Consider the following 26,909-nt stretch of genomic DNA (forward strand, 5'->3'; position numbering starts at 1 on the left):
CTCTCTCTCTCTCTCTCTCTCTCTCTCTCTCTCTCTCTTTTCACTTTCATTTTTATGTCAAGTTAGATGATGTATTCACCTATCCTTAATATACCTGGTTCTATGACTTTCCTGTTGATTATGATTTTTCTTTCTCAGTTTGGTTATAATACTGTCCTATTTCATTTTCAAACTTGCTCTTAAGTCCTCCCGTTGTTTAAGTTCATCATCTGTACTAAGAGGCAAATCATAAAACTTCAAAGGCAGAACAAATCTTATTCAGGTATGCCTTTTTTTTTTAGTATTTTCATACTTGTCTTTCCTCTTAAGTAAACTGAAAACAAAGAAGGGGCAGGGGCACTGCCAGGGAGTTGCACAGTGGATGGCAGCAAGAGCAAAAGCATGTGCGAGATGTGAGGTGGTTTGCAAAGGCGCCAATACTCGAGGAGGAGGAGGGGGGGGGGGGGGGGGGGGGGGGACGGCAATGCGCTCCCCTTCAACTCACAGGAAAAGAAATGTACATAGTGTCAGTGTTTTTATTTCAAGAAAATGATTTCAAAGCCAGTATTAAGCAGATTTATAACAGGGCAAGAGCTATAACTATTTTATGGCTACTTACAAATTGCAATTTTATCTTTGAAAATATTGAAAGTACAGAATGCCTCCAGATTATTGTATGGGTGACCCCAATTGCTTGGTCATGGGACAAGTGGTGATTTATGTATAGCATTAAACAGTGTAAACACTATTCCATAACAAAAAGCAGAATTTGATGAACTGTTTTCTACAGGTACATTTTCTGACATAATGGTGTACCAGCACCATACTGTATTAACTTTTTTATTTCCGTAACGATTTTGATTTTTAATTAAGATATGTGTGTGTGTGTCACAAGATAAGGCCTGGCTCACCCTAAATCAAAGGCATACCACCCCATCACAGACTTTACTGCATCAAATTGGGATCAAAGGTTATGAGCACTCCAGTTACACACAAAATAAGAAAACATTTTAAAAAGGAAAACACTATCGAACTACATTCCCAAATGGAAAATTAATTACCATATAATTTTATTAGTGCAAAACAAATTTGCATTCTTTTGTAGCCCTCTGTGTCAAGAAAATTAACAAATCAGAGACATTACACATTCTTACCAAACAGAAATTCTGCTCAGAAGTATAGTCACATGCTCTTGACTATGGTACGCTAGCTTTAGGGTTCACTGAATAAATCACCTACAGCTAGGATACCAAAGACAAGATCACATGCATTCAAATCTTCAGCTGCTGCTTCTCTTCGGCCACTTTTATCCAGGTTATTTAACCATTGAACAGACGAGTTTTGTTATTAATTCTGTTGTATCCTGTAAATGAAACCTCATGGAAATGCAATTACAATACCACTGTAGCTATTTCAGAAGTTCCTCAGAGCATGTCAGTTCAATCCTGCATTGGATATATCATAAATTCAAGTAATTTAGACACAGCTAGCCAGGGTAAGAACTCTTCATAGCAAGTTTAACACCTGAGACTGTTGCTCCCATTTAAAGTAAGGAATTATTTCTTATGACTGAAAATGCGAACACTAGGGAAGACAAATCATCAGAACTTCATGTATTGTTTAATGCCTCACCTTTGTGAAGATCATCGCTGTATTATAAAATTACGCATTATCGAACTTTTTGTATACACAAAAGCTATTTTATGAAGTATAGGTTTGGTTCACCCCTCAAAGTGTGGGAACAAATAACTGACAGGAATGGAATCATGTTTCATCTTTAACAACTGCGAATATTTTAACAAGTGCATATTCAGTCTTTTTCAAGGCACAAATACAGCAACGAAGAAAAGTGCAAGAAAATTTGCAGAACATATCTAGAAAGAGCACACACCCGCAGGTGTGCAACAGCTACATTTTTGGGTTGCTAACACAGTTTATGATTCCATGTTGGGCTGTAGAACCCTATGAACACACTACCTTCAGTGTGACTAGTACAGGCATCATATTGTGTAAGTAACCTAACAGTGTCAGCATGGAGCATATCAAAACCACTGAACTAGCTCAATTTTCACCTCCCTAACATCGAGAAACCAGATAATCTGAAAGTCGACGGCACAATTATACAATAAATGCTATTTCAACATTATAACTGGATACGAAATTATTCTTGTTCAATATGTCTATACCTGTCAGATGGAAAGATGTTAGCTCAACTTCCTCTGTAGCAAGTTGACTTAGTATGGCGGTGGTGTAGTTCATACCTTAATAAATATGCCACAAATAACCTCGATGCTGACCCAAGTGAAGTTATTTTCACTACAGTGCCTAGAATGGAATGTTTTCAGACAGATAAAGAAAATAGTTACATAAAAAGAAATGAATGTGCCAATTTCAAAGGAATCAACCTGGGATTTGGGGAAAAATACAGGACATATCTGTATAGCTGGATAAGGATTTTAACAGTCATCATCCTGAATGATGCAAATCCAATGTCTTACCACTCCACTACGTCACTTACTGAAACAATTTGAGAATGTGACTCAGGATTAATCACCATTGAGACCAACAATCTTTCTGTTAGGCCTTTGGGACTAATAATCATGTTTTGGACCAGCAGAGTTCTGTTCAAAACAGAGTGCATCACAGCATTTCAGACGAAGTACCTGCGCACTTCGTGATACCAACTGGACCAACATCATATACTGTTTTTAACTACCATATATGGTATTTAACTGAGTATAAGACAATCCTGTGTACAAGGTAACTACCCTTTAAAAAAGGACTTCTGGAGAAAATTTAATTTTTACAATATCTAACTAATCATATTTACTAACTGTGTTTTGATATACAGTATCTGCCTAAAGAAGTTAACATTAAACCTATTCTCAATTTAAGCAATTTCTTCATTGTCTGCATTTAGATAATACCCCGAGAAATAAAATATAAACAAAAGAAATGGTTTACACCAATTTTTAGATTCACTTTCCTTTCTGCTTACTATCTACCCTAATGTGGTATAATTTCTATGTTGGGACATAACAGCATTGCCAAAAATTATAATCTTTTCTGTCAGAAATATTTGGCTCTTTCTTCCAAATAAATTTCTATTTCCAATGCTGCATTTATATTGGACCTAACTGGGAACTGACAGTTCAGTGATATTCTCATGTATTACTTCATTACTTTTTTGAAATTTGATTACTACATTCTTCTTTAAGACAGGTGGTGTTCTGCCTGTCTCATATTGCATGTCAGATGGGCTATTATATCACAGCTGGCTCTCCCAAGGATCTCACATCGAGGGAATGTCTTTACTCTAGATGCTCAGTTTTGATTTACGATTTTGACAGCTCAAATTATTCTCACAGTATCGCAACCCCAATCTCTTTTCAACCTCTTCCCTTTTTATTTTCAGATTTCTTTCCTTTAAGTAGTGCTTCTACTGCTTTCCCCAGATTATAACTGGCAGGTGCCTCCTTTCTATTCATCCGTAACCTAATATTTCTCAAAGCTTTATTTTTAATGAGTCCATTTGCAGCATTGGATTTTCAACTCATCTAAGTCTGTCCACCTATTTTCTCACGTATTTAATACTGAACTCTAGTACTAGTACTAGACAGTGCCACACTCATAACCAGGCCAGTCAACCAGGAAGGATGGCTATGACATCACTGACTCCGGTATCTCTGTTGGCAACTATAGTACCCCCCTCCCCCCTCCCAACCCTCTGCATCTAGCAGACTTTTCAAGCTCCGAACCTGTCCAGAAACAACTACATTGTGTTTAATTTGTTATTGTTTTGAATTTCCAATGTTTCTTCTGTAAAGTGTCCCAATGCCGTGTGAGCCAAGATCTATTAAGCTCATGGTGTGATCATTTTGTATGCTTTAGACTTCCAATGCCAACTACTTTCCTTCTGTTTTACAAAAAAATTTAGAGACAGACAGGGAGCATATATTTCTGTTGTTCTGGCAGTGAGGCAATATTTTTTTCTTGGGGGAGGGGGGTTAGGTTGGCAGACAGCCACACTTGACAACAGTCAGCACCTAACTGCAATGCAGTGAGTACGTGATGCTTGACAAAGAATTATACCTGGCTGTAAGCTAGCCCCTACCATTCACAAATATTAATTCACATAAATGTAGCTTGTGTGCTCTGCACAGCATTCCACTACACTCCAAACAGTCTGACCAATACAGTTATAAAAGAAGTTATGAATAGAGACACTGGCTAGTTTCTGGTGCCAGGAGGAGGTAGGAGGGAGAGTTGAACTGAATGTAGAGATAGCAGATGTGAACAAGGCCAATCTCTAGGTCGGGACCATTCAAGATGTCATTACCAGGAAAAAGAAAACTGGCAGCCAGTGTGCTGGAGTGTTAATCAGGTAGCTAGGTTAGGGAATTTAGAGAGGGAAGTGCCACTCAATATTCATCGGAGGGTAGGTGTTGCAGTAGTTCCAACTATTAGTGTTTGTACATACTGTGTTTTACCTTCCCAATTTCCTAGAAGCTTCTGTGTGGTGCATCCCAGCACATAATTTTACGACACAGAACAATGGCAATGGAAGCCAGTGAAATATCAACTATGAAACTGACATGGCCCAGCAACCAATAAATTTCTATGGTAAGCTTTACGTAAGGAACACTGACAAACAGCAGACACAGTAACTTTTGATTATCAACCAAGATTAGATCAAACTGTAGGCAAGAAATGTTAAGTTATTTTTGAGTATGAAGAATACAGAGTGCCTGAAATGATATCATCTGTGATGAGTTTTATGAGAACATAGGGCATATTGCAAAATTAATATGCCTTCAGTGTAAATTGTATGTTATGCTCTTTAAATAATATATAAAAAACCTAACATGCACTTTTATTATTGATAATGCTAATTTTACAGTGTTATAAATGCAAATAGCAGTTCAATGTTGCTGATTACCTCCTGCAAGCATTGCAACTAAAATGATGCCACAGGACCAGATATCAGCAGGTTCAGCATGGTAAGGTCTCACCATCACCTCTGGAGCAACATAGGGTAAGGTACCACAGCGTTTCTCCAAACAGCGTTCCTGTAGCACAGAAGTAAACATCGTATTTTGCCACCCAAACTCTGCAACACATTCTGATGTAACAAAATGGAACAGCTGAAATTTCTTCATATACTTTTCTAGGTGCTTTTGTCAATCCACTATTAACACAAATGCAAAGGAAGATTTACAGTATTGTGTTAGTTATTAACTATTTAATGAAAAGTAAAACACTACAGGATAGAAAAACGAGGCATGATTACTTGCCATAAAGCACACCAACTGGTTCACAAATAAGTGATATTTCATGCTTTCTACAGTTCGACAAGGTTTAAAAATTTGGAGAGTTTTTCTTTGAGACATGAAAAATTTACATTTGGGATGAATGTGAATATAGATGCACATTCTGCCTCAAAATACGTAACACACACAGCTTCATAGCAAATTTTATCCAGTTTAACTATTACATCAGAGAGTCAGATATAGCTTTTATTTCTTGCAAATAAGTATCAAGGAAGTATCCAGGTTTTCAGTTACTGGGATTGTCCAACATCTGACAAAGCCCCATTTGGGAAGAGTTTATTGCATAAGAATACATTTCCAAAATAAAGAGTGCATCTATGCATAACTTCAAGACTTATCTGGGTGCTTCACACTAGCCAGTTGAATGGTCTCAAAGATACACATCACATACGGCAACAAAGAACTGAGCTGTGGAACCTAATGTCAGAAAATGAAATACATTACATTTGTCTGCTTGTCAAATGTTGGTATTAAGCAAAACTGCACACTCTTTAAATGGCAGTTTTAGGCATGCACTGTATTTGAACTACAACAAGCAATAGCAAGACACGAATTGCCAACTACTCCATGCCCTTCACTTGCTTTGGGTTATCTGTAGCTTGCAATTTTAACTAATTTTGGAATTAGTTAAGAGAGTAATCCTGATCCACCATGGGGTTCAAGTATGATATCGTGTCACTTTAAAGGAGTCACAATCCCTATGAACCATGTATAAGTTCTGCTTCTAAAGACAAAAAGTGTCAGATGGCTGCCCTGGGAGCGGGCAGAAGGGTTTATTCCTCTGCACCACTCCTGTAGCCTCAGGAGTGTTCACCTGTCCTTTATTTAAACTTTTGACTGTCTGCTATGTTGTAGTGCCCACATTGTAGTGACCACACACCGTCTACTACAAGCAAAGTGTAAATAGCTATTTTAGTTCTGTTTATACTCTGGCTACATTTCTGGTCCTACCTGTAGCACTTAAGTATGGGTTGCAATATGCTGAGAATCAGGGTTTATACGATACAGTTCTGAACTTGTGTTCTGCAGATTTTGTGAATGTCAAACTGTGTGGGGAAAATTCAGATAATGCAGACAAATACCTTAAGTCACTGCTGATAAAATCTTACTGCTTCTCATTGGAAGATTATCTACTGTGAGAAAGAGTGCAAAAAGAAGCAAACAAGTTTAACCTGGAATGAAAGTGTTGAATTTTTTTCTAAAGAAAATAATCCACCAAAGCTCTATAAAGAATAAAAATATTCTATAATCATTTTTAGCAAAGTATTTATTTTAATATCTGCAATAATTCAGACCTCAGGCATTTACTGCAGCAAATTTCTAATTGTGCACAAACATTTCTCAAAGGTTATATGCACTTAAAATTAAACTGTTGTGATTGGCCTACAGTCATGTAAAGTAGCTAACCAAACACAAAATTTTGGGTTCAATACAATTTGAAGGTTGTGAATTTCAAAAAACTAAATGGCAACTATTGGTGCAGTGCAGAGAGTATTTAACTTTAAACCTTCAAGCAATTAGCTTCTCAAATATTTTAAGTGACTGCTTGAGATAAGAACATTTCAGGGGGCTAAACTGTGATTGAAGAGGATTCAGAAGCAGAACTTTTTCATGAAGCACCTGCCTTTAAATTACCCGAGGCAAATGAGGAAATTATGGCTAGCCATACTGGAATTAATACATTTATTTTCATTATGTGTATTTTTTTGTTTAACAAGAAGTAAGCTCATTCAGCAAACAGGTGAATTGCATGTGGACAGTGCTCACCGAGTTAATACGATATGCTGTACGACATGCTGCAATAAATGTTGTTTGATACAACACTTGTTGGCATGATAAGCGTTTCCACTCAAGCAATATAATAGGTCTTGTGACTCTCCATATGGCGAGCACAAGGACAGCATGAATCAAGTTTCAGTTTCAATCACGAGTCCTCCTGAAGAGGATGATTGTGGCGTATTATTTGAAGCCCTGAAACCTGAAAAAGAGAAGGAAGTACTGCGCAAACCCACACAGTGCTATGAATATCTAACATTGCTCAACTGTGTGAGCTCTCGTAACGCCGTGTCCTACGCGAGCGACTTCTGAATACGTGACACTCCAGCAACAAGCAGCAACATCGGGTGACAAACTTGGGGTGTCCTGCATGCGAGCGAACATGTCGTGCTGCAAGATGGCTACTTAGAACCAACCAGCTGTTTCTATAAAATGGCGTCCTTAACCTGTAGAATACTGTAGCTGGAGAGTAAGGCTACAGAATTAGGTTTACTTAAGAAAACAAAGCAAAAGGAATGCTCTGAATGAAATTTACAAATGGAGGAATCTCAATGGAGAATTTCATAAGTATCGTCATCTACGAAGATCACCAGACAAGTTCTTCGAATACACGTGACAATCGACTATCTCATCAATAAATACAAATGGTTTTTTTTACATGATCAAGAACTTTTAACAGTCAATAAATGGGGAGGAATGTCTACACTAAATACAAATATAAGCACAAACAATTCGATGTGTGGACTATAGGTAGCTGTGGTGTAGGGGTAGTGTATGCAGTTTATAATGACGTGTGAGGACAAGGTCCCAAGTTTGATACCTGGTAATTCTTATATTTTACTGACTCAATAACTATTTTGTATACTAAGTTTTACGTATACTGTTTACACTGCATCGTTAAGTATATTTTTAAGGTCTTGCCAAAGAACTTTATCTTCAGACCTATCCCTGTATGTCAAACACATTTAATTCCTAGTAAATTACAATGAACCATGAAACTTTACAGATATTGCATGTTGCGAACGTAGTTCGTCAGCGGTCAGTGTTAAGGCCGAGTGTTTCAATTACTCTAAATAGTCTGCAAAAGTGAAGCTTACAAATTTTTTGAAAAGGAAGTCAAACATTTTGTGTAATGATTTAACTAAAAGTATGAAAAAAAAATATTAGGGAAACGTTTGGTGCGCCTCATTTTCTGGTCATGATTTCGCGAATCATTCAAAGGCACATACAATGTTTCTCCGATCTACTCTTTTCTTTTACACAAATAATCTCATAAAACATTTGAGTGATTTCTTCCATTTTTTAATTTCAAGTTTCATTCAGAAAGCATGATCTTACTGACTCCTCGTTTGCCTTCCTGGCACATTTGATTCGAAGGAAACCATTTTGACCTTTAAATATCGCACCAATGTATCTTTTTATGTGCAAAGTAGCTAGGTCTTTAACAGATGACATTTGACACTTGATTTAAAGCAGCTTTTCGTGAAATATTTCAATTTTTCCTGAGCTTATAAATTAAGTTTTCGTATATTACCCTATTTACTTTCAAGCAGTTAAATATTTTCAAGCCAAACTAGACCTCATGCTGGTCACTTCGATACCCCGTTTACCTGTTTCTCTCCCTATGTTTACCTATGAAAATTTGGACAAAACCTCATGGTTTAAGTTATATAGTCTCGTTTTCGCTATGTTTATGCGTTTACAAAAACATTGAGTGTTAATCATATGATAAAATAGTCCTTTCTGCGTGCTGTTTTATCCAAAAATCGTTTTCAATATCTCGAACCTTTTATGAGATACGACCATTTGATTCCGCAAGTGCAGGAAAGGTTCGGATGTGACACTAGCGACCAGTCCACGGATATAAGAACCAATATCTCAAGAATGAAAAGAGATCATTCCGGTCTGAACTTAAAATACAATTTAGATATATTGGTTACACTTCATACGCAATAATGTATGGCCTTTAATGAACGAAACAAAGTCTACACAATGTGATTTTATCTCTGCAAATTCTTAAACATTTTGTGCAGCCACATACTCTAGGTTGTGTAGCACAGTAACTGTGATGAATAACAAAAATAAATTCTGACCATCATTTAAGGATATGAAGCTATAGGTTGAGGAAGAATCAACTTTTTTCGCCGAATTGTTTTCTTGAAATTGGATGTTAAATAATTCATAGCTACTGCCGCGTACGCTCCACTGCTTTGCTAAGAAGATACGCGACTGTCGCTCTTGTGTCCCGCATGCTGCAGTGACAATTCGAACACATTTGAATTCAAACGTCGCCAGTTGTGGCGGGAGACAGGCAGCGACACAGATGTCGCTCATGTAGGACACTTCCGTAACTACACCTGCGGTTGTGTTTTGTTGCCTGAAGCTGTCGCGCGCTTCTGTCACTCACGTATGACACTGCCTCACACAAACACGAACTTGACTAGTTCTACAGACCGAGTCCAACAGTTTCCATTTTCTGGAGCCATAATATCAGCAGCTACTCCAACACAGGAGGAAACAAATCGTTCACTTGCTATGTCTCCTGCTGAGAAGCTACTCATTACAAAAGATGAAGTTGGTTCAAGTGGGTGTGTGACGTAACAAAATGTCACAGCAAAATTTTTATTTCTGCTAGAAGTACTTAGTATGGCACTTCTTTCAATATGGTACATATTTAAATTGTGGTGTCACCGCCAGACACCACACTTGCTAGGTGGTAGCCTTTAAACCAGCTGCGGTCCGTTAGTATACGCCGAACCCGCGTGTCAGCACTATCAGTGATAGCAGACCGAGCGCCGCCACAAGGCAGGTCTAGTCTAGAGACTCCCTAGCACTCGCCCCAGTTGTACAGCCGACTTTGCTAGCGATGGTTCACTGACTACATACGGTCTCATTTGCAGAGGCGACAGTTTAGCATAGCCTTCAGCTACGTCATTTGCTACGACCTAGCAAGGTGCCACTTCTGTTACTATGTCTTCTGAACATATATTGTGAATCATGTACAGTCAAGAGCGGCATTCATCATTAATGGATTAAAGTTAAGTATGAAACTAATTACGTCCGCTTTTTGAATTCTCATTCCTTGTCATGTTCCAGACCTCACGTCTGTAGGGTTCTTCCTTCCTCACGCCAGCCTGCGTGAGCTAACGCGTGCATTTCGGCCTCCCCTTGTAACGCAGTGTTAGCTGTTTAGCCAACACAATATAAGTAATGTTAGGGTAATATTTTTAGAACTGCTGACTTCCACAAAGTAGTAGACAAATCAGATTGAGTATTATTACGAACAAACATTGCTAGATTTGAAGAGTGACTGCATAGCGCATACAGGTTAAACAATATGGGCCCCTCAAACACAGGTTTTAGCCGCGTGACCGAGTGGGGCACACCTGAAAGCACGCCTCAATGGGCAAAGAACTAATGGGTTACTACAGCTAGAAGTCATGAAGGCAAACAGTTTGAAGCAAGAGTTATTACATTAGACTCTTTTACAAGGTGTGGACGCAGACAAGGAAAACATTTCTGGATTTTTGCCAGTTAAAAACACTTTTTCCCCAGGTGGAAACATTTTTCCCCTTGGTTAATGACTGTATACTTTCTGTTAGAGCTATAAAACTTACAAATCTTTTCAACGTTGAAGATTTCATACACCAGTGCAGAACTTCCCGGCAGTCAAAGAAATGAATCCCAGCACGAAACCATGTATTTTTGGAAAAATCTTTAATCTGCAGTACTATTACAGCCATTATCACCAACAGAAATATGCTGGCAGAATTCTCTAATCTTTTCAGTGTGCTGATTAAAGTCATTTCACTTTGAATAAGTTTTCTTAGACATGTACATTTAGTTATAATTGTGCAAAGAAATCTCCATATACACAACAATTTAGAGAAGAATGTTTAAAAGATGAAGAATTAAATTCAAAAGGTGCTGACAGATAAAACAATGGTGCAATGTAATTTTTGTCAATACCTTCTCAGCCACAAGTGTTGGGACAGAGAACATTCTAAATTCGACAAGCATCTGAAAGCAGCTACACCACATTTTCTTGTACTGGGCAGTCTAATTTGAATTTTCAGCTTACATTTCCATTAGTCGCAGCAGTTACACACAAGGCCACAATGACATTATTTGTGAGTATGTGCTGTTCTATAAAGTGTGTTGTTCATCTCAGTAAGCTTAAACAGCATTTTTAAATAAGTGATCTGAAAATACATTGCACAAAATGCAGACAATTGATAAATTTAATATACCTCCAAAGTTTTGCTGAAAAATAATGATGGTGACAGTTTCTGAGCATATGTGTGGACGATAGCATTGACATTACAACAATGAAACAGCTAGGAATGTGTAACTTATTTTTCAGAAAACAGAGTGTATATAGTTTCAACATTTTTGGAACTGTCAGACTCAGATTATGTAAAAACAATATTTAATGGTGTGAAAGCTACACAAGCTGTCATTGAACTGAATTTGCTTCTGTTATCCGTCAGTGAGGACAATTGAGTTAATGCTTTTCTTAGGCAAGAAATTTCACACCTAGTCCTAATTCAAGGTATCCTCTACAGCAACAGAAAATTGTTTAAGAAGTGTAAAGGACAGTATTGCTTGCACCAAACACTTCACAGGTTATCTGGCTGAATAAATGTTCTGTCCAGTAATTCAACTTTTCCACAGAAAGGAAAAGTCAATTATGTGTGTGAAATTGCTCAAGAATTCACCTTACTCTTGTTTTCAAGGATAATTATACTTTTCGCCTCATTATTGCATAATTTATGTACGAAAGAACTAAAACAAACATGAAACTAACCTTCGAAGTTTGGTTTATTTTAAAGGGTAACACACACTAAAAAAGACAAACACGCATGTGCCAATAAGTTTCAAATAATAGCATAAATGGCTGGTCTTCTAAACCAGACATTTTTCTGAATGGCTGGTCCTAAAAGTATTGAGATCTGAATGAGATACGAACCACAGGTGCTTTAAAAAATTCATCACATATTCTCACATGTAACATTACTCATTTTGTGTAAAAGGAAATTTACTTTGAAATTAACATTTCTCAAACCACCATTCGCAATATATTCCTCTGACTTATTAGAAGTGTGGACAGTTATGTCACGTTCATTGGACGTGGTTTCTTGTTACGAAGTATTGCACAGCCTTTGTCCTGAGACCTTTGACATATTTTGCTATCAGCACACACTTTAGTGTGCGCGCCTTATTTTACTGTTATAAATAGCACATTTTCTTTGCAACTAAAGTTTAATTTTTGTGTTGTTATTGCATTTATCTTTTAATGCTGCAACATTCTGCAATAATGGGCTACAGTAAAATTCTTTGTTAGAGTTCTTACCAGCCAAAGCTACAAAGATTTAACTGAGGACTGAAACAATGAAAAATTCTTTGAATTCTAAAAAATGCTCTGGTTTTTCCCAGTTGTTTCTGAGCATATACACCCTGTTTTATTTAAGAAATTGCTGAAAATTACAAGGAAGAAAGACATCCAAGTCAATTTTTTTAAAAAGATTTCCAACTGTTACTGCCCTGTTGTCATAATTATCATACAGATCATAAAATATGTAAATGGAAATAGTGTCTTGATCTGGACTAGAAATGAGAGACCTTGCAGATGAAGACCGATTACTATTACTGTCGCACAACACAGACCGTTGTCAAAGCTTTCTGCACCTTGGCACTATTTGATCCAAAGGAAATGAAATCTAGTTTTAGCATAACAAAGTTTATTTACAAACTTAATCAAGACGCCTGCCACTACACTTACTGTCAAACACTTGCTTCAATTCCTTGCTGCAATGAAGTCACAGTTTGGTGAGAAAAATGGTTTGCAAAAAACAGGAACAATTTATAATAGTTTGTCTTCAAATTCTTATTTATATAGTCTTTGGATCTCACTTTCCACGAGCAGTGTTGCTCTTTGTGTATATTCATAAATTCCATCAAAAAGTCCTTTGTCCAAAAAAAAGAACCCACCATGGTCATGTTGTGTACTTTAATGACAAGAACCTGTTCAAATGTACACAGTACCGTCTCACACTTATCCAATTAGCATATGCAAAAACACCACACACCAGGTACGTACATCTAAATGTGCTGGCAGGTGCTAATGACGAAGGCACACCCGACAAGGTCAGTAAGAGAGCCATCAGTGTACACAAATGTACTATCTAGAAGTTCCAGGCGAAAGTCATGTAACAGAAGGCGATATAGGAGACTGGAGTGGAGTCCTTGGCAAGTTAATGAAGACGAAGCCAAGGCGGTGAAGGGTTCACAGCCACTGTGAAAGCTGCAGGTAGCGTGAAGTTCAGCTGCCAGAAAAAAAGCCGCAAGCAAACTCCAGGAGGTAACAGAAGAGGGATGCACCCCGTACCGGCGATCAAAAGAGTCAGAGAAGGAGGCATTGGATGGGTGCCCACGTGTGGCAGGCAAATGGCATACATATCTGCTGAGGAAAATGTCACAGCAGTTGGATAGCGGTAATTTGTGAGCTTCTGCATGCAGACACTCAACAGGCACCAGTGGCCAAACAGATGCCATGATGGGTTGTTTTTTTTTGGTGGTTTTAGGGCGCACAACTACAATGGCCATTAGCGCCCTGAACAAGTTAGGAATGCACCGCGAAGCACAAGGTTAAAACAGCAGCTAAAAGGGACAACACTATAGAAGACGTATTAACAGACATAGGATTAAAAAACTACAGCATAATCAAACGTCCTTAGACAGGTGTGTCAAGTTGATAAAACAAGCAGCAGCTCCTGGGTCATCCGCTAAAATGGCATCCCGACTACATGGCAGGCCAAGATCAAGACGCAGCGTAGTAAAATCCGGACAGGACGTTAAAATGTGGCGGACCGTCAGCAATTGCCCACATGGACAGAACGGCACCGGCGCTGCCGTCAGCAGATGGCGATGGCTGAACCGGCAGTATCCAATTCGTAGCCGGGCCAAAACGACCTCCTCCCGCCGAGAAGGACGTGAGGAGGACGTCCAAGCTGCGGGGAGAGGTTTCAAGGCCCGAAGCTTGTTGTCCGTAAGTGCAGCCAAATCGGCATGCCACAGCGATAAAATGCGCCGACAAATGACCGTCCTACAATCTGATCAAGGGACACAAGAAGAAGCCGTCCGAGGCTGGAGGACCGCAGCCTTGGCCGCGGCATCTGCAGCTTCGTTCCCAGGGATACCGACATGGCCAGGAACCCACATAAAACTAACTGGAGACCCGTCGTCCACCAGCTGATGAAGAGAGCGTTGGATCCGGTGCACGAAAGGGTGAACCGGATACGGATCACTGAGGCTCTGGATGGCACTCAGAGAATCGGAGCAGATGACATAAGCAGAATGTCGGTGGCGGCAGACGTAAAGAACAGCCTGATAGAGGGCAAAGAGCTCAGCTGTGAAGACTGAACAATGGCCATGGAGCCAGTATTTGAAACTTTGTGCCCCAACAATAAAAGAACACCCGACCCCCGTCATTAGTCTTAGAGCCATCTGTATAAATGAAGGTCATATTAATGAAGTTTGACAAAACGGGAGTGGTATACCGAACCGGGGGTAACCTCCTTTGGGAGCGAGCTGAGGTCAAGGTGAACACGAACCTGAGCCTGGAGCCAAGGTGGTGTGTGGCTTTTGCCCACTCTTAAGGTTGCAGGGAGTGAAAAATCAAGGTGTTTAAGGAGGCGACGAAAGCGAACTCCAGGGGGTAGCAGGGCAGAGACATACAACCCGTATTGTCAGTCGAGAGAGTCGTAAAAAAAAGAAAAAGGAACGATACGATGGATGGTTGGGCATTGACAGTAGCTGACAGGCTAACGACAAAGCAGTATATTGCGCTGGTAGGTGAGTGGCAATTCACCGGCTTCAGCATGAAGACTCTCGACGGGACTAGTATAAAACGCTCCGATCGCAAGCCGTAAACCCCGATGTTGTCTAGAGTTGAGGCGGCGTAAGATGGACGGCCGTGCAGAGGAGTATACAAAGCACCCATAATCCAGCTTTGAGCTGACGATCGACTGATATAGGCGAAGTAGGACGGTTCGATCCGCTCCCCACGATGTGCCACTGAGAACACGGAGGACATTTAGAGAACGGGCACAATGGGCAGCCAAATATGACATGTGGAGACCAGCTACGTTTCCTGTCAAATGTAAGACCTAAAAATTTTGTTGTCTCAACGAATGGGAGAGCAATGGGACCGAGTCTTAAGGATGGTGGGAGAAACTCCTTGTAGCGCCAGAAGTTAATACAGACCGTTTTCTCGGCAGGAAAACAGATGCCATTGGCGACACTCCAGGAGTAAAGACGGTCAAGAGAACGCTGAAGACAGCGCTCCAGGAAACATGTACGCTGCGCGCTGCAATAGATGGTAAAATCGTCCTTGAAAAGGGAGCCTGATACATCAGCTGGGAGGCAATCCATTGTTGGATTGATCGCTATGGCGAAGAGAGCGACGCTCAAAATGGAGCCCTGTGGCACCCGATTCTCCTGGCGAAAGGCGTCTGACAGGACAGAACCCACACGTACCCTCAACTGTCGATCCATTAAAAAGGAATGAATAAGAAGAGGGAGGCGACCGCGATAGCCCCATGTATGCCCCCCTCCAACAGGTGTCGTAAGGCTTCTCCAAATCAAAGAACACGGCCGTAGTCGGGTGCTTCCGCAAGAAGTGATTCATAATGAAGGTCGACAATGTAACCAGATGGTCAACAGCAGAGCGGCGCCTACGAAATCCACATTGTACATTGGTAAGTAGCCGTCAAGATTCGAGCAGCCAAACCAACCAAGAGTTAACCATTCGCTACATCACCTTACAGACACAGCTGGTGAGTGAGATGGGTCGATAACTGGAAGGCAAGTGCTTGTCCTTCCCCGGTTTAGGAATCGGTACAACAATAGACTCTCGCCAGCATGCGGGAATATGTCCCTCAATCCAGATGCGATTGTAAGTACGAAGAAGGAAACCTTTACCCGCAGGAGAAAGGTTCTTCAGCATCTGAATATGAATAGAATCAGACCCTGGAGCGGAGGACCATGACCGGGCAAGTGCATTTTTGAGTTCCCACATGGTGAATGGGGCATTGTAACTTTCACGATTCGAGGAGTGGAAGTTAGGTGGCCGAGCCTACTCGGCCTGTTTTCGGGGGAGGAAGGCAGGGGGGTATTGAGTGGAGCTCGAAAACCTCTGCGAAAAAGTGGCCAAAGGCATTGGAGACATCCTCAGGGGCAACAAGGACGACATTCGCGACCGTCAAGCCAGAAATTGGTGATTGGAACTTAGTGCCAGATAGCCGGCGCAGGCTACCCCGGACAACAGGAGTAAAACTGTTGAAGGTGCTTGTGAAAGCAGCCCAGCTGGCTTTCTCTAAAAATACGACGACACTGCGCACGTAATCTTTTATAATTGATACAATTCGCCACTGTAGGGTGGCGTGTAAAGGTGCGTAAAGAACGTCGACGAGCAAAGAAAGCGTCTCTACATGCTGCAGTCCACCAGAGGACCGGTACGCGGCGTGGAGAAGAAGTAATGTGAGGGATGGAATATTCAGCAGCAGTGAGAATGACTTCCGTGAGGTGTGCGGCCTGACTATTGCAGCTTGTGAAGGTTTGATCCTGAAAGGTCGCCCTGGAAGAGAAGAGCCCCCAATCTGCTTTGGAGATGTTACAACTAGTTGAGCACGGAGAGGGGGTATGATGCAGGAGATGGATAACACACAGGAAGTGGTCGCTCGAATATGTATCAGAAAGCGCATACCACTCAAACCGGCGTGCAAGTTGGGTAGTACATACAGAGAGGTCTAAATGGGAATAGGTGTGAGAGGTGTCTCTAAGGAAAGTAGGGGCGCCAGTATTGAGGCACACAAGATTGAGCTGGTTTAAAACGACTGCTAACAGGGAGCCCCTCGGACAGGATGCTGGAGAGGCTCAAAGAGGATGGTGAGCATTGAAGTCTTCAGTTAACAAAAATGGTGCAGGTAGCTGAGCAATAATTTGCAGCCTTTCTGCCCTGGTAACGGCAGACGACGATGGAGTGTAAACGGTACAAATGGAAAATGTAAAAGTGGGGAGAGTAATGCGGACGGCAACTGCCTGCAGGCCGATGTACAATGTGATGGGAGCATAGTAGATATCATCCCGGACCAGCAACGTAACCCCTCCATGAGCCGGAATACCTGCCACAGGGGGTAGGTCAAAACGCACAGAGGTGTAGTGTGCCAAGGCAATTTGATCGCATGGGTGTAGCTTCATTTCCTGGAGGACTACGACGAGCAGACGGTGCAAGCGGAGCAGCAATTTCAAGTCCTCTCGGTTGGAGCGAATATTCCAGTGAATAAGAGCCATCGTGAGAAGAAGATGCAAGAAGGGGTCATCTCTAAGGCCGCTGAGGGCCGGCTTTGAGCGAGCACTGCCCCCGCTAGCAGTAGGCAGACAGTCATCGTCCATTTGTTCTATAGGTTCATCGGCCATCTTGTTAAGATGGCCGGGAGGGGGAGCTTCCTCCGCTGGTGAACAGCCAGATGTTCGGCTACCAGCGGTGCGGCCAGGCGAAGAAATGCGCCGTGGCGGGGAAGGAGAAGTGTGCTTCCTATGAGCCTTCTTGGAAGGTTGTTTTGTGGAAGTATTGGTCGATGGTTGAGAGTTCGAGGTACGTAGGAGGTCTGCACGAGACGGTTCCTTCTTGAAGGCCCGTGCATCTGACTTCTGGGTTTTCATCCTGCCAGAAGCTGATAAAGGTGCTTGTGTCGGAGGTGTGACGGGAGGAAGAGGAGACTTAGACCGGGCGATCTTAGCACTGGCCGAACCGACGACTGTAGTGCTGAAGGTCAGATCGCATGTCTGCATCGCCACCTCCCTGGTAGTCCGAGGAGAGGCGAGGACAGTACTGTATTTCCCCACTGGGAGCAAAGTGGGCTTCCTACTAGCAAACAGCTTGCGAGCAGCCGAGTTGGACACTTTCTCTTTGACCCGATTTTCTTGGATACAGCGTTCTTCCTTGTAGATGGGACAGTCTTGAGAGGATGCTGCATGGTCACCGTGACAGTTCACACAACGAGGAGATAGAGGTGGACAGTCACCCTCATGGGATTCCCTGCCACAAGTGACACATTTAGCCGCATTGTAACAATACTGGCGAGTGTGATTAAAACGCTAACACTGGTAGCTGCGCGTAGGTGTTCGGACACAGGGGCGAACAGAAATAACCTCGTAGCCCGCTTTGATGCGCGATGGCAGCTGAACACTATCAACGGTCAAGAAAAGTGTCCGGGTCAGTACAAGGTCATTGTTGACCTTTTACAAGACCCTATGGACAGCCATCACGCCCTGCTCAGTGAGGAAAGACTGAATCTCCTCGTCAGTCAATCTCGAGTGATCTAGTATATACCACGAGACGAATTCAAAGTGTGGTGAGCCTCCACCCGGACAGGGAACGTGTACAGGAGTGTGGCCCGAAGCAGTTTTTGTGCCCGAAAGGCGCTCTCAGTTTCTAGTAACAAGGTACCATTACGTAACCTGGTACAAGACTTGACCGATCCGGCTATGGCATCTACGCCCTTCTGGATAACGAAAGGGTTGACAGAGGAAAAATCCTTTCCGTCCTCAGATTGATAAACTATGAGGGACTGTGGGGCAGACGGTAGTACTTTCGTCACTAGTGGCTGGTCAAGTTTCCGTTTGTGGGCAGAAGTCGAGAGAGAAGAGAAATCCATTGCGGAGGAATCCCCCACGATTGCCAGCGTCTGATGGCGCGCTCCTTCCTTGTGGGGACCCTCTCAGACGGCACTCCCGCCTTAGATGATTGTTCACACCTCAGGTCACACCTCCCGAGAAACTGACGGAGGGACCAATCGGCATGGTTGGAAGGTGTCAGCTCAGGCAATCACCCCTCCCTGGGCCCGGCCTTTACCAGGGGGTATGTGCGTGCCTTACTTGTCTACCCAGGGCGGGGAATTACGCGTTACCCCATCACTGGCTACGCGTGCGAACGTGTGGGTCGGCCTTCAGGCATGCACAGGGAGGAAGGCAGCAGAAGAAGAAGAAGAAGAAGAAGAAGAAGAAGAAGAAGAAGAAGAAAGGAGAGAGGGAAAGAAAGGACAGACTGTCTCAAACACTGAGGCGGAGACCAAAGAAGGGAGAGAAGGACATGCAAGGGAGAGTAAGACAGTGAGATGGAGAAGAACAAAGAAAGGAACCAACCAAAGGAAGGAAGGAAGGAAGGAAGGAAAGAAGGAAGCAGAAGTGAAAAACCAAAATGAACGGAAATATAGGTCGTGAAACCGTCTGTCTCCGGACAGGCACTAACTACCCCCTTGAGGGGGAGGGACTCGTTTTAGTCGCCTCTTACGACAGGCAGGAATACCTCGGGCCTATTCTAATCCCCGAACCCGCAGGGGGAGCCATGATGATGGATAGTACTGAGACAGCATAGGAGGGACGGTCATGTGGATGCATTCGAATGGACAAGGGACTGATACAAATGGAGTGGGGTGGTTAGGTCTGCACTCATTGAAGTACCATTGAGGACACTTAGGACATTGAGGGACTTCATACAGTGGAGGATCAACAAAGTTTCCTACTGAGCATGAGCCCCAGAAATCTGCTTTCAACAAGCAACAGGCCCAAGGTGTAAAGATGGTGGGAGAAACCAATTGTGCCGCCAGAAATTCACACAAACTGTCTTGTCAGTGGAAAAACGAAAGCTACTGTTGAAGCTCTACGAGTAAAGATGATTGAGACATTGCTGAAGGTGCCCCTCAGACAGGTCCGTGGAGAACTGCAATAGGTCGCAAAATTGTGACACTGAAGATAGTACCCTTAGACACACATCTCAGTAAAGCTGTCCTACAAGGCACAACCCACATGTACCTTAAAAACTGGGCTTTTAAAAAATTCCTGAATGAAACAGGGCAGGCAGCCACGGGAGACCCACGTGTAGAGAGTAAGGAGGATACAAGTGTTCCAGCGGTGCCTTAAGCTTTCTTCTGCAGAAAACCCTTCATGGCATGAGTGGACAAAGTGAGGAAATTGCAGAATGCCGTGCTTTAAATCCACACACAGTGCAGTGGTTGGTAAATTGCGAGACTGAAGCCACCATACCAGCCGGGCATGAAAAATACATTCCTTCACCTTGCAAACACAGCTGGTGAGAGAAATGGGGCAGCAGGTAGAAAAAAAAAGTGTCCTTTCTGGGCTTAGGTATGGGTACGACAATGGCTTCATACCAGCGCCTGGGGAAATGTGCGCTCTGCCCTGATGCGGTTATACATATTAAGCAAAAAGTGCTTGCCCGGAAGAGAAAGGTATGAATGTGAACAGAGTCTGCTCCTGGGGCAGAGGATCAGGATGAAGTGAGAACATAATCTAGGTCCCTCACACTAAAGGCGGCATTGTAGCACTCATGATTCTGAGAGAAGGGTATCACCTGGGGCGGCTCCGCTCTTTTCCGATTGAGGAAGGCACCATGATGAGAGGAGCTCGAAATCTCTGAAAAATGGCAGCACAAGGTATTGGAAATAGCAACAGGGTCCACGATATCACCTGCTACTGTGAGGCCAGAAAGTGGGGAATGGAACTTGGTCCCAGAGAACTGTTGGAGGTTGGCCCATACGGGGGCAGAGGGAGGGGGCAGAGGGAGGGGAACTGTTAAAAGAACTAGTGAAATACACCTAGCTTTTTTGCTACCGTAAAGGACGCAAAGACACTGCACGTGGCTGTTTACAATTGGCGTTTGCCATTGTAGGATAACAGTTGAAAACACAAGACTGTATGTATCTGTGTGGGACTTGCATCACAGGCATGCCTCTGTCCACTAGGGAACCGGGACATGTGTTGAAGAGGAAGTGCAAGGAACAGAATGTTCCGTAGTGATTACGCCAACATTTGTAAGGTATTCCACCTGATCATCACATTTGGGGAAATGATCATCTATGTTTGCCAGGGAGGAGTAAACCTTCTGGTTGACCTTAGTAGACTGCCATTTGGGTGTGCAGGGAGTTGGAGTAGGAATCAAACAGATAGCACACGGGAAATTGTCGATCGAGTGTGTCAGAGAGAACAGACCGCTTGAGATGATGAGCAGTGCAGAAGGATAGGTCCAAATGGAAACAGGTGTGCATGGAGTCTGAAAGCAATGTGGGTGCTCCTGTGTTAAGGCAGAGGAGGTTAAGTTGATTGAGAAAGTCAGACAGGAGGGTACTTTGAGGACAAGAGGAGGGGTTGGGGGGGGGGGGGGGGGGGGAGGAGGAAGGTGAAAACAGATCGGGAAGAAATTTGAGAGCTCAGAGCAGTAGTGAGGATGCAATTTTGTTTCCTAAAGGCAGAGAACAAGTGGCCGCTGTGATTGTAAGAGCAGCCATAAATCCTCTTTGTTGGATTGAGGGCCACGAACATTCCATTGGAGTCTTGATGAGGAAGCAATGAAGGCGTATGCCAGCCTTCGAAGAGACACTGTTACAGGACACAGAGAAAGGAGGATCCTGCTCCACGAGGTCTATAGAAGCATCGGCATTCTTCTGCTGTCAGCCTAAGGAGTCAAGGGCAGAAAATCGGGTGCCGATACTGACTACCGAAAATGCAGAATAATTTTCTGCAAACGTTCCCGAGGGGAAGGGAAAAATAACATCAAGGACACACACACACACACACACACACACACACACACACACACACACACACACACACACACACACACACACACAAGGAAGGGAAAATGTACCGCAAAAGCTGGGGCCCTGTGGTAATGAAGCACAAACCCACCAGATAGCAGCGAGCCCTCTGGGGCGATGTTAGGAGTGTCCGTTATGATGGCCCCTAATGTTTTTTCAAGAAATGGAAGAAGCCCATGATTAAGAAAATTGTGACTTTCCTCCTTGGCTTCGATCAGGTGCCCATTCGGAACGAAAAGGAATTTAGCTTTGAGATCTCTTTTTATACCATTCACAAGGTTTTCTGAAATAAGGGAAAATACGATTAAAAACCACACAGTTAGCATCATCAGTAGATGACTGGCAGTGCCTTTTTATCTATAGGTTTTCTGTTTGTAGTTTCGGCTTTTAACAGCACCATATGAGAAAAAGAAAAACGAGGCATTATCACACATCACACAACAGGAAGAAATAGAATCATCCATGTCGCCTAGGTGCCAACCTCCCAAAATACCTCTTTTTGAGAGTGAAAAGAGAAATGGGGACCCTTCCAGTGCCTGAAACAATTTAGATATGTTAGCTGTATTTCGTACACAGCAATTCAGCCATAAAATACACCAAATTTAAATCGGCCAGCAACTAAATTTTTCACAGCAAACTTTCCAAAATATGAACAGTGTTTTACTTTAAAGTTACCACAATAATTAAAAGATCCAGTTCATTATCAAGCCGTGGTATTTTATTTTGAGATGAGTAAAAATCAAATTTTTTACCGAACAGTTTCCTCAAAAGTGATTGAGGATGACTGCACAGCCGAGGAAATGCGCCCATCCCAGAACAGGGGTTTTTATTTATGTTTATTTTTAAGCAGAAAATAGTCTTATCACTGTCATCCCACTGCAAAGCAAGTTGCTTTCACTATGTTTCTATGCAATCCACCGATGCTGGTTTCTTCTGCACCATATCAAAAGTATCATCATCATGATGATGTAGCATATTGCATTTATTATCGACTCAGTATGAACAACACCTACATTGTGGAAGAAGTGTACTAAGCAATATTAACGCATTATTACAAACACTGTCTTGAATGAAAAATGGATATGAAGTAATTATGTGAAAGGTATTGAAATATTAAAGCAGAGCACTGGCTCTACAACTTACAAACAAAAGCATTTCTCATAAAAACATCCTTTTGATAAGATTGTAAGTTTTCAATAGTTCAAGAGCAACATGAAAACTGCACTTAATGTCTTAAACAAGATGTTCAAACATTAACTGTATAGTTTTTATACATACTTCAGGGAGTGAATTAATATAGTTGGATGGATAAAAATCTACTCACCAAGCAGCGGGAGGCGCGCGCGCGCACGCACGCACGCACGCACACAAAGGGTTTTTATAAGCAAGCTTTTGGAGCCAGCAGCTCCTCCTCCTGGCAGAAGGGTTGAAGGGGAATGAAGAGGGGTGACAAAAAGGACTGGAGAGGTTCAGAAGGGGCAGTGTTCGCAAACATCACCCAGTCAGGGCAGACTTACCAGACGGGATGAGCAGGAAAGTGATTACTGGCAAGTGTTCTATCATCGCTTGGTGAGTAATTTTTTTTATCTTTCCAATTACATTATACTGTCAGAGTGAATTAATATTTTCAAAATTTATTTGGCACACTTGGTTGACGACCTACCTTTGATAAACTGAAAGAAAGAGTGCAGAAGATAAGGGAAGCTGGTGTGAGGTGGAGGTAAGAGTTACATATACTGTGATGACACACTGTATATGACTTTCACATGGACGTACCTTGCCCTGCATCCTGTACACTGTAGCCATTCCAAAATCAGATATTTTTAAATTATCATGTTCATCCAGCAGCAGATTCTCTGGCTTTAGGTCCCGATGTGTCACTCCACGGCTGTGGAGATATTCCTGCAGTTCAAGTAATGTCCCTGTATAAAATCATAGGCACCAACTACAAACAATGGTGAAATATGCAATACAGATTTTTTGTAAGGTGGGGAGGGGAAGGAGATCTAACAAGAATCTTAAAGAAATTTTATTTTCACAGGTAAACAACCATTATGAAATACAGTAAGTAACAACGTGAGATGCACAAATGAAACACAGTGAACGTAACTGCAATAAGGACTGTGATAGGTAGAAATATTAAGTCGTGATCAGCAACCAGCATTTTATTTTTAATTCTTTGGGGGGGGGGGGGGGGTGAGACTAATCTTGTGTGAGAACCAATGTCCAATAATAATGGAGAACACTATTACCTTACACTTTGGGTTCAGCAATTTTGTTTTTAGGGTAATTTAAAAATAAGGTGAATTTATTATCATATATGATAACTCTTCATAGTTATATTGACTTAAACTGTGTCCCTAATATAATCCACACTGAAAATTCATGTGGTCATTCAGGAAATTTATTGTAGAAGAAAGGATGAAATATTAGGGTCTTCAGAACTATTAAGAAGGTCATTTACGTAACACAAGCTTGTAATGTACAAGGATGGCAAAGCCAATCAGCCATGGGCCTTCGGAGAAATCATTCCAGTAACTCCTACTACACTAAAAAAGAGGGCCAACCAAAACAAAGTGTACCATATTGTAAGAACTAAAATTTGTATAATAATGAAAGAAACTGGTACACAACGTAAAAAAAAATGAACACAGTTTTCTAGATACAGTTCTATATTGTGACTTGTCTGCCCTTTTCAATTTTCTGACAATGCTGTGCTCCGAACACACTATCAGAAATGTCTTCCTAAAATTAAGGTCAATGTTTCATAATAATAGACTTCTATTCACCCAGAATGCCAGCTTTTTCCTACGCTGATCTGCTTTTCACATTGCCTTTTACGTTCATTATGTGTTATTTTGCTTCGAAGACTGTACAATTCCTTCCCTTTGTGTAATTCATGGTCTCAATTTTTATGTTTTACCAGTCCTCCTCCATCAATTAGATTTTTCTAAGACTTGTTTGCACCATTCTACAAAATATGAGGCATTATCTATGGCGACAACAGCCTTGCTTCTACTATCAAGGACAATGTCAGAACTTCCTCTGGTGCCTTTACCATTCCCAAAGCCGAACTTCTCATCCAATCGAACTTCAACTATTTTTTTTTAATACCCGTTCTGTATACTATCCTCGTTAACAAATTTGATGCACAAGCTGTTTATCTGATTGTATGCTAGTTTTTGCACGTATCTGTCTCGCTATCTTTGTGATTGTGTGGACAATATTTATCCAAAAATCTGGTGATATTTCTTCAGTATCGATTTCTACAAAAAACTTGAGTAGTCACTTCCCCAATGCCAAATTCTGAAAGAAATTTGTCTATACCTTCATGTTTGATCTCACAACTTTCAAAGCTCTGCTGACTTCTAGGCTAATACTGGATCTCTCTTAATTTTCATATTGACTCCCATTTCTTGTTCTATCATTATCAGATAGTGTCTCCATTCAGCACCCACTTTCTACAGACCTTTGTACTCTTCTTCCCAGACACTGATTTATCTGTGTCCATAATTTTAGATAACATTATTGGAAAGAGTGATCTTTCATTAAGGTAAAATTTGTGAAAAAAGTCTACCACACTATCATTTATTACAAATGTGAGCAATTTTAGCCTCTAATAATTGGCCATCATCCGATACAGCACCATCTGGCTGACAGACACTAACAGTTGTGCTGACCCAGTTGATTTTGTAACTGGAGTCAGCACAGCTGTTCGAACCACCACCACCACCACCACCACCACCACCACCACCACCACCACCACCACCTGAAGATGGCCTATAACTAGAGGCCAAAACCACTCATTTCTTTAATAAATGACAGTGCGATGGAGACTTTTATACACAGAGAAAAGTTGGTAAAAACGAACGATGGCAACAATATTGAGAAATGACTATTACGGATTTGTACGTATTTGTATGCATAATTCTAAAATTTTAATAATTTTATATTATAGTTGATTTGTTTAGCTTTCCACTGAGCGCAAGTTGAATAAAACTAATTAACAAATAAAAAGATTTAACAGTCCTTTACTTTTTGCCCACCTTTCCTACTGACATCGATTTGTGAAATGAACCAATTTCCAAAATTACAAGCTAACAGGCAAAAATATTTTAATCCCATTTCATTATTTACTTTCTTAGATTAATTTTTCAGAAACTTCTGTGACATGAGGGCAACAATTATTTTGGGTGATTTTTAAGTGAGCCCATGTCTAGACTGAGTAATGCAGTACTTTTTTCATCTTTTTCTCCCCTTTCTACCACCTTTGGACCCCTGACACTAAGTGCCTGTTCATAGTCAGTCCCTAAACTCGTAAAGGCAAAAAGAACTTACCACGCCTGCTATTAGCTGCTTGAAATATTTCTGTGCTTCCCAAGCATTCATTCCGTGGTCTGGTTCTAGAGGAAAGATAAACATTATTAGAATTAAGGGCTTGAGCATCATATATACATTCAAATTCAGGTAACAGATGGTATCCCACATAAAACCAGTACACCTCTTTTACCAGTTAATCATCTCTAGTTGCATGTGAAGTAGCAACACTGTCTCTAGAGTTGGGTACACTGCATAGTATCTGAATGTTGAATAAATGTGTGTTTGTGCTTCAGTGTGAGAGGTTCATGTTATCAAGTTGTTGCTGAAATAGGGCCATTTGCAGTAGAACAGCAATCTGATATTGTTGAGTGTTACATGAAGACATGTCAAGAAATGCTTCAAGCAAAGTATCCTGGTAGGAAACACCCCACAACCAGTACTATTCAAGATCTGTACAAGAAATGTACCCCTCTCGGGATTGTTCACACTGTGCAGAGGAATAGGTGACAGAGAGTGAGGACTCTTAAAACTGCAGACAGAATTCCTGCGGACATTTCGAGAAGTGCCCAGAAGTTGGTGATAAGGTTATCAGAACAGGTTGGTGTACCTCATACATTGTGTAATAAAAGATATGAAATTATAAGTATACTGTGCAAATGTCATGCAAGAGTAGACATGTGAGGGTGGTGCAGGTGGGGTGGGGTGGGGGCATGCACGAGCGAGAGAGTACGCTAGCTTTATTTCATGTCCCAAGAATTGCAGGTACTGGTCGCAGTGCAACCCTAATATTCTGTATGAAGAACCTCTCCTCTCAGAGAAGACATGTTTG

At 41.7% G+C, this 26,909-nt stretch overlaps 1 protein-coding gene across 1 annotated transcript in view; it reads right to left on the reverse strand.

Moving 5' to 3' along the window:
- The window catches only part of LOC126278957 (serine/threonine-protein kinase grp), a 60,528-nt gene that overhangs the window by 23,751 nt on the left and 9,868 nt on the right, over positions 1–26,909 (reverse strand). The window contains 3 exon segments of the mRNA XM_049979236.1: positions 4,919–5,048; positions 23,537–23,662; positions 26,099–26,163. Coding sequence (XP_049835193.1) covers positions 4,919–5,048; positions 23,537–23,662; positions 26,099–26,163 — 321 coding nt within the window.

This window comes from Schistocerca gregaria, chromosome 6 (assembly GCF_023897955.1).
Source record: "Schistocerca gregaria isolate iqSchGreg1 chromosome 6, iqSchGreg1.2, whole genome shotgun sequence".
NCBI lineage: Eukaryota > Metazoa > Arthropoda > Insecta > Orthoptera > Acrididae > Schistocerca > Schistocerca gregaria.